Here is an 8,852-nt window from a genome sequence, read left to right on the forward strand (position 1 = left end):
ATCAGCCCCCAAGTGTACAGTGCATCCGGAAAGTATTCACAACGCTTCACTTTTTCCACATTTTGTTATGTTACAGCCTTATTCCACAATGGATTAAATTCATTATTTTCCTCAAAATTCTACAAACAATACCCCATAATGACAATGTGAAAGAAGGTTGTTTGAAATCTTTGCAAATGTGTTAAAAATAAAAAATGAAATAAATCACATGTACATAAGTATTCACAGCCTTTGCTCAATACTTTGTTGAAGCACCTTTGGCACCAATTACAGCCTCAAGTCTTGTTGAGTATGATGCTACAAGCTTGGCACACCTATTTTCAGGCAGTTTCTCCCATTCTTCTTTGCAGGACCTCTCAAGCTCCATCAGGTTGGATGGGGAGCGTCGGTGCACAGCCATTTTCAGATCTCTCCAGAGATGTTCAATCGGGTTCAAGTCTGGGCTCTGGTTGGGCCACTCAAGGACATTCACAGAGTTGTCCCGTAGCCACTCCTTTGTTATCTTGGCTGTATGCTTAGGGTCGTCCTGTTGGAAGATGAACCTTCGCCCCAGTCTGAGGTCCAGAGTGCTCTGGAGCAGGTTTTCATCAAGGATGTATCTGTACATTGCTGCATTCATCTTTCCCTCGATCCTGACTAGTCTCCCAGTTCCTGCCACTGAAAAACATCCCCACAGCATGATGCTGCCACCACCATGCTTCACTGTAGGGATGGTATTGGCCAGGTGATGAGCGGTGCCTGGTTTCCTCCAGACATGACGCTTGCCATTCAGGCCAAAGAGTTCAATCTTTGTTTCATCAGACCAGAGAATTTTGTTTCTCATGGTCTGAGAGTCCTCCAGGCAGGCTGTCATGTGCCTTTTACTGAGGAGTGGCTTCCGTCTGGCCACTCTACCATACAGGCCTGATTGGTGGAGTGCTGCAGAGATGGTTGTTGTTCTGGAAGGTTCTCCTCTCTCCACAGAGAAACACTGGAGCTCTGTCAGAGTGACAGAGGATGATGGAGGCCACTGTGCTCATTGGGACCTTCAATGCTACAGAAATGTTTCTGTACCCTTCCCCAGATCTGTGCCTCGATACAATCCTGTCTCGGAGGTCTACAGACAATTCCTTGGACTTCATGGCTTGGTTTGTGCTCTGACATGCACTGTTAACTGTGGGACCTTACAGGTGTGTGCCTTTCCAAATCATGTCCAATCAACTGAATTCATCACAGGTGGACTCCAATCAAGTTGTAGAAACATCTCAAGGATGATCAGTGGAAACAGAATGCACCTGAATACTTATGTACATGTGATTTTTTTCATTTTTTTATTTTTTATAAATTTGCAAAGATTTCAAACAAACTTCTTTCACATTGTCATTATGGGGTATTGTTTGTAGAATTTTGATGAAAATAAAATTCCATTTTGGAATAAGGCTGTAACATAACAAAATGTGAAAAAAGTGAAGCGCTGTGAATACTTTCTGGATGCACTGTAGTCTCCCATCATGTTCTCATTATACTGTCCTTGGTAGCGGCATTCAAAGTCCAATATATCCTGGTGGAAGTGCTTGCCTTGCTCCTCCGAGTATGCTCCCATGTTCTTCTTGAATTTATCAAGATAAGCATCAAGGATATGGACTTTGAGGGACATCCTATAGCCCATTGTGCCGTAGTTCTTCACCAGAGTCTCAACCAGCTCCAAATAGTTTTCGGCCTTGTGATTGCCCAGGAAGCCCTGAACCACTGCGACAAAGCTGTTCCAAGCCACTTTCTCCTTACTAGTGAGCTTCTTGGGGAATTCATTGCACTCCAGGATCTTCTTTATCTGTGGTCAGACGAAGACACTGGCTTTGACTTTTGCCTCAGACAGCTTAGGGAAGAAGTCTTGAAGGTACTTGAAGGCTGCTGACTCTCCTTATCTAGAGCTCTGACAAATTGTTTCATAAGGCCCAATTTGATATGCAGTGGTGGCATCAGCACCTTCCAGGGGGTCTACCAGTGGCTCCCACTTGACGTTGTACCTCCCCACAGAGAACTCGGTCCGCTGTGGCCAGTCCCGCCTGTGGTAGTGCGCCTTGGTGTCCCTGCTGTCCCAAAGGCAAAGATAACATGGAAACTTGGTAAAACTGCCTTGGAGACCCATCAGTATTTCCACCATTTTGAAGTCTCCTATGACCTCCCAGCTGTACTCATACTTCAAGGCGTCCAGCAAGGTTTTGATGCTGTTGTAATCCTCTTTGAGGTGCACCGAATGAGCCAGGGGAAGAGACGGGTACTTGTTACCATTATGGAGCAGCACGGCTTTGAGGCTCCTGGATGAGCTGTCAACGAAGTGGTGCCACTCATTCTGGTTACAGGCGATTCCGATTGCCTCAAACAGACTGGTCACATTGTGGCAGAAGCAGAGCTCATCTTGACGGGTGAAGAAGCTTGAAAAAGGTTGGTGACGCTTCCTCTGATCTGCAACTTGCACACTTTCATCCAGCAAGTTCCACTGCTTGAGCCTAGACATCAAAAGCTTGGCATTGGGCAAGATCTCTAATCAAGTCATTGAGGTCTTTTTGGTTGGGGTAGTATGGGTTTCTCTCCTCAGCTCCACCTCTGAAATTGTCATCTGCATCTGCTCTCTTCTAAAGACAGCTGCTCTCTCTCCGGAGAAGTGGGTATGGGGAGCTCATGGCAGTGTGGCACCAGGGCGATGGATGAAGGAAGGTCCGGATACGTGATAGCAGGTGCATTCTTGCCAGTCCGACGTTTGGAAGAGTCCACCATGCAGAAGTAGCAGTTGCTTGAGTGGTCAGTGGGTTCCTGCCAAATTCTTGGGATAGAGAACTTCATGGCTCTCTTTTCTCCTCTGTACCATCCTACAAAAATACATTTATTTCACCCATGACTAATGTGTAAGAAATCTTTTCATTTTTCATATATGATATATTTTTTCAATAACATTGAAAGTTGTAAAACATTTTAAAATTAAAAACTTTTACAATTTAAACATTTTTAACACATTTTATAAAATAAAATTCCAAGCAACAATTGTCCATCTTACCTTCCAGAGTTTTTTTTTGCAGCGCTCGCAGGTGAAATGAGGTGCCCAGGGTTTGTCTTGATCCCCGACAGGCATGCCGAAATATGCCTCGTAGGCCTCACACATCTTAGCAGATGCTTCCACGGAGTACATTTTCGCTCTTGTCTTGAAAAATTGGCCGCAGACATAGCAAAATGCATTTGCTGGTTGCTTGCAGCCTCTTGATGCCATCTCAGAAAAATGCAGATACAGTATATATCCACTTAGGCAGCTGGAACTAAACTGAACTGGTGGGATTAAGGCCTCTGAATTTATACTACTATTTATATTACTGGAAAGTTCTAGAAAGTTCTAGAAGTTACTCCAATTTTACTCAGCACTGAATCTATGTGGAATGTTCTGGAAAATAGGTAAATTTCAAAATATCACTGTCCTGGTCACAAAAGCAAAGTTTGTGGGGAATAATAGCCATTTTCTATACTTTTGAGGCATAAGCAATTAGGAAATAACACTTACTACCCAGGAACCAAAAAAATAAATAAAACAAATTGTTACACGGTGAAGTCAATGGTTAAACTGTCTATCAAGCAAGATTATCAGTGAATAACAGTTTCAGCTACACAAAGCTATCATATGTCTTCAGAAGACTTGGAATATAGCGCACAAGTATGGACTACCCTTATGATGCTTCTTAAGCCCCGTACACACATGCAGCGACTTTATCGCTTGATGTTGCTAGTCTCTATACTACTGTATGAAGTTGCTCATGGGCGTTCCTACTGGTGACACTCTAATGTTATTGGTGGACTGCAAGTCCCGGGCAAGCCATAAAAATGTGATCACAGATTAGATATATTGCTGGTAAAACTAAGATATCATTCTAATTTGACAAGGAAATTGATTTCTTGTCACTAAAAAATTACATTCTGCTGTGGAGAGTGTTGTTACATAAACTACAGGAGTGCTCAAAGCTTTTAATCATTAACTAGATTAATGATCTATCAATGTATGTAATCTACGACTCAAACCCACTCAGACTGCCAACAATTTCTAAAACGTCATTCTAATTTGACAAATAATTTGTTATCTTGATCCTAAAAATGAACATTTTGCAGGAGAGATTGTTTTAATATGAACTGCAGCAGTGCTCATTGCATCAGATCATTAACTAGATAAACAATCTATCAATGTACGAATCAAACTCACTCAGACTGCCGATATTTTCCTTTCCACGCTTCATTTTTTATTATATTCATATGTGTGGTTACAGACAAATCATATAGAACAGTGAAATCACTCATAGGAAATCCTGTCTTGCCTTCACTTGGCTTCATTATCTCAAAGGAAACGGGTGACATGAGCTGCAGTGAACACCGTCTTCACTCCTATTGTTTGGCACTCACGAAAGTCGCTCCTCATTTTAATAGTTAAACTTTTCTCAACTTTGTCATGTCACTTGCCATGCCCTGCTCTTGTTGCTGGAAGTCGCTGCATGTGTGTCAAGGCTTTAGGGTGCTTTTTTGTCCTTTTTTTGGAGCTTGACAGCACCTGGTCATTATCTACTTTAATTTTATGGAAGAGAGCAGCTCAGACACTTTGCTAAACTTCTCATTTGGTGTTCCACTGAAGATAATAAGTCATACAGTTTTGAAACGACATGAGGGTGAGTAAATGATGAAAGAATTTTCATTTTCGGTGAACTATGCTATAACAAAGTTCAATGGAAAGGAGGAGGCGAGAACCCGCTTAACAATATAAATAATAGTTTAATGATTAACTTAAACAAAAAGACAAACACATGCCAGGCAGCTGCCCGTAACTGTCTCTTTGTCGAACTGCCATCTCCGGTTGCCTTTATCCCTCTCGGGCTTGATCAGCTTGATTAGGGGACAGGTGTGCAGAATCACGGCCCGGCCCCACCCTCCGCCCTGCCACATTCCTCCCTCGTTCTCTCAGGCCAGGGGTCTCCTGGCATGACGTACCCCCCCCTGGATCTGGGAGGGGACAAGGGGAGGGAAACAACAACAATAACAAAAAAACAAAAAAAATGCGGTACTTGTACACCGTAACAGTGATGATACCAATCTAAAACACAATACTAATATTTAAAAAGAGAGGGAAAGGCCAGCGGGAGTGAGAGAGGAGAGATAGAGAAAATGTTTTATAATTTACTCGCCGGTTCTCCGATACAATGTAGCCTGGTCCTCGGCCACTCCTCCACCCTCTAGTGGATAACAGCCATGCCTCCCTGAGTGGATCGAGGCAGTCCTCCGGCCCCTGGCGAATGGAACGCCCCGCCGTGTTTTCGGTGGATGGAAGGGGTCTCCACCGCCCCTGGCAGTGGTTCTCCTGCTCCAGGCGGTCGGCCAGGAGCCCCTCCCCGCTCGCGGTAGGCGGTCCTCTGACCCTGCTGCATTTTAGCGGCTGATAGGGGTCTCCTCCGCCCCTGGCAGTGGTCCTGACTGCTCCAGGCGGTCGGCTAGGAGCCCCTCCTCCCCTTGCGGTCAGCTGCCATTCCTCCGTTCTCAGGCAGCCGGGCTCCTCCGTCCCCCAGTGGATGACCGCGGCTGCCCAGTTGGGGTGGATGGTAGTGGCGAGGACTCCCCGCCCTCCGCCATGCCATATATGCCTTTAAGGAGATATTTCTATCTAGCCTGCCCTTAAAAATTAAACATTTTGGACTTGAATAAAAATGACACGAGGCACATTTTTAGGTACATGAAAAAAAAAAAAAATGTTTTGTCCTTTATCTAAAAAACCCAGATGACAAAACACTTTTTTCCAGCATACACCTAACCTTACCCCTAAAATCAAAAGGGAAATTGTTGGTTAATAAGCAAGTAGTTTACCCCAGCCCTAAGAACTAACCCTAACCCTATCACTGAAATCTGATTTGTTGATAAGGACCAACAAGCATGATGGGTATATCATGTCTTTTTTGCCTCTTCTCCTAACAGAAGGGCTGGGTGATGTGCAGCCTCACAGTACTACCTGTAAGTACAAATTATATTGTATTGTTTCTTTTTCTTTTTTATATGTCCTTGTGTTACACTTCATCTTAGATATTTTTTAATTTGTACATGCGTCCCATATGAAAAACATTCCATCTTTTTATGGAGTAACATTCTATGTTTCATCAAGCATAAAACAAGTTGGTCCTTTAATTGTTTTGCTTTTATTGATGTTGCTCTTTGTTGTTTATTTGTTTGTTTTCATCTCATTACTCATTAAACTGCTTCCCTTGTGAAACATTTTCCATTTTATGTCTTTTCACAGCAAGCCCACATCTCCGTCGCGAGGACGAGATTTGTGTTGAATTCGTCAAAGAATATTTCATGAATTGTAAGAGCTCACATCTTTGTTGACTATACTAAATTAGAGATTCAATGATAATTAATATCTTGTGTATTCATATCTCATGTATTTAAATATCAAGGTCCTATGACATGACTTAAATTTGCATTTAAATTTAAAGCTCACTTGATATTATTCTTAATCTAAATTAATCTGCTTTCCATCACCAAGCACAACCTCGACTTTTTCTTGAAATTAGCTTATTACAGAGTTTGAGAGTTTAAAAAAAATATTTTAAAACAGCATTCTTATAGTCCTTATAGTCCAAAGACTGCTTTATTTTAAAGTGATAGTTCACCCAACAAATTAAAACTGTCATCATTCACTCCTTCTCATATTGCTTCAAACCTGTATGATTTTCTTTTTTCTATAAAGCACAAAAAGAAGAGCCTCAATCACCCTTCACTCTAATTGTATGGACAAAGATGCAATGAGAGTGAATTATGACTGAGACTAACATAAAGGAAGTCACATTGGTTCAAACAACTTGTAAATGATGAAAGAATTTTAACTTCTGGGCAAACTGTCCTTTTGAAACCTTGAGTGATGCTACATTTTTCATTATTAAATGTAAATGATATGGTTGCTGTATAAATAAAGCATTGAGACACAATACAGAATTTATGACAAATATCAGTTAATATGGAATGAGAGTAGCTTATCCAGCACTTTTTTGATGGCCTGCATGTTTATGTTCCAGCCTACCAATTGCAGGCGACAGAATGGCTTCATGACACGCGTCTACCAGGTTTAGAGTCACCGCCTCGAGACCGGACTCCCACACCACCACCTCCACCCCTTCCTGCCCCCCCACCTCCCTTGACCTTCACCCCCACCCGCCTGGGCGGCAGCGTTCGGTTGGATGGAAGCACTCTATCCCTGCAGACCGGCTACCCGTTACGAAGATATCAGGGCCAGAGAGATTTCTGTTCATCTCTTACACAAGATGACAACAACTCACCTGTTTACGAAGAGTATCATGACCCGGGTCATTTCGCCAACCTTCCTACCGTTCATCCACCGGGTGTCAGCTTCTGTGAGGGGCAATCCAAACCTGATTACCATCATTCAAGCCAGTATCTGCTCTCTCACCCTCCACTACTAGCCTGGGAGGAACGTCCGCAGGTTTGGGAGGACACTCACCCCTTTGGGAGCCAGCAGGAGACCATCAGACTAGGCAGGTTTTCGCTCCAAGCACATCGTTTGCGTGATCAGAGCCCAAAGACTTCTTTGTCTGGAATGAGAGATTATTATTGATCATTAACTGGACCATGCAAGACTATTAACTCAAGTCTTGGCCTGAATGTATGGGAATGGACAAGTCTGGGCTCTTGCAGCTTCAATTATACTGTACATACTGAGTGTGTGTTTGTTCAGTGTAGTATTTAAAGGGATAGATCCACCCACAATGAAAATTCTGTTGTCATTTACTCTCTCATTTTGTTTTCCAGAATTTATTATTTGAGAATGATCTTCCATGGAACACAAAAGGAGAATTTCTGTAGAGTATTAAAGCTGCTCTCTTCCATACAATGAAAGTGGATGGGAACCAAGAGCTGTCAAGCTCCAAAAGGGCAAAAAAACACCATAAAAGCATCATGAAAGTAGTCCTTACGACTTCTGCACTATAGTCCAAGTCTTCCAAAGCCATATAATAGCTTTGTGTGAGAAACAGACTGAAATTTAAAGGAATATTCTGGGTTCAATACAAGTTGAGCTCAATCAAAAATCAAAGTTACAATTAGGCACTTACAATGGAAGTGAATGGAGCCAATTTTGGAGTGTTTAAAGGAAAAAATGTGAAGCTTATAATCCTATGTAAGCACTAAGTGTTTTATTTGAGCTGTAAAATTATTTAAATCATTTTAATCTCGTTTTAAGGTTTTAGGCTTTACAGTGTTATGTAGCCATGGCAACAAAGTTGTAAAATATAATGTACGTTTACACAAAAAAGGTTAGTAAGTGATTTTATCTCACTAAAATCATGTTAACATGCATATTGTTTATGTCTTGTGGCTATACTTTTAAAACAGCGAGTATTTCAACGTTTACAGATTGGCCCTATTGACTTCAGTTGCATTTTTTTTTTTAAAGAAAAGCAGGGTCGAGACGAAATTATTTTTTGTGGTAATCAACATTATAACATAAATGTTGTCAGTTGAGCATAACTTGTATTGAACCTGGGATATTCACAAAAAATCTTGCCTTGGCAATCTTTTTTGCCACTTTAATTCAATGGAAAATAGCAGCTTCTAATTAGTACATTAATTAATGTAAATTTCCAACTCTAGATTCTGACTGTATGAGCCATGTTCCGAGACAAAGTAAAATGCCTATAAAAACATTTGACCACACATTCTATATTAAAGGGATAGTTCACCCAAAAATTAAAAGTCTCTCATATTTACTCACCCCCATGCCATCCCAGAAGTGTATGACTTTCTTGCTTCTGCAGAACACAAATTAAGATTTTTAGAAGAATATC

General features: G+C 41.7%; 1 protein-coding gene across 1 annotated transcript in view; it reads left to right on the forward strand.

Annotated features, from left to right (window-relative positions):
• Window positions 1-7,784, forward strand: part of LOC127432889 (protocadherin Fat 3-like) — a 68,644-nt gene extending 60,860 nt beyond the window's left edge. Inside the window, exons 29-31 of the mRNA XM_051684395.1 lie at window positions 5,971-6,006; window positions 6,290-6,355; window positions 7,068-7,784. Of these exons, the coding sequence (XP_051540355.1) occupies window positions 5,971-6,006; window positions 6,290-6,355; window positions 7,068-7,624 (659 nt within the window). The 3' untranslated portion in view covers window positions 7,625-7,784. The remainder of the gene's footprint in view (window positions 1-5,970; window positions 6,007-6,289; window positions 6,356-7,067) is intronic.
• The last annotated feature ends 1,068 nt before the right edge of the window (window positions 7,785-8,852 follow it).

Source organism: Myxocyprinus asiaticus, chromosome 42, assembly GCF_019703515.2.
Source record: "Myxocyprinus asiaticus isolate MX2 ecotype Aquarium Trade chromosome 42, UBuf_Myxa_2, whole genome shotgun sequence".
Classification (NCBI taxonomy): Eukaryota; Metazoa; Chordata; class Actinopteri; order Cypriniformes; family Catostomidae; genus Myxocyprinus; species Myxocyprinus asiaticus.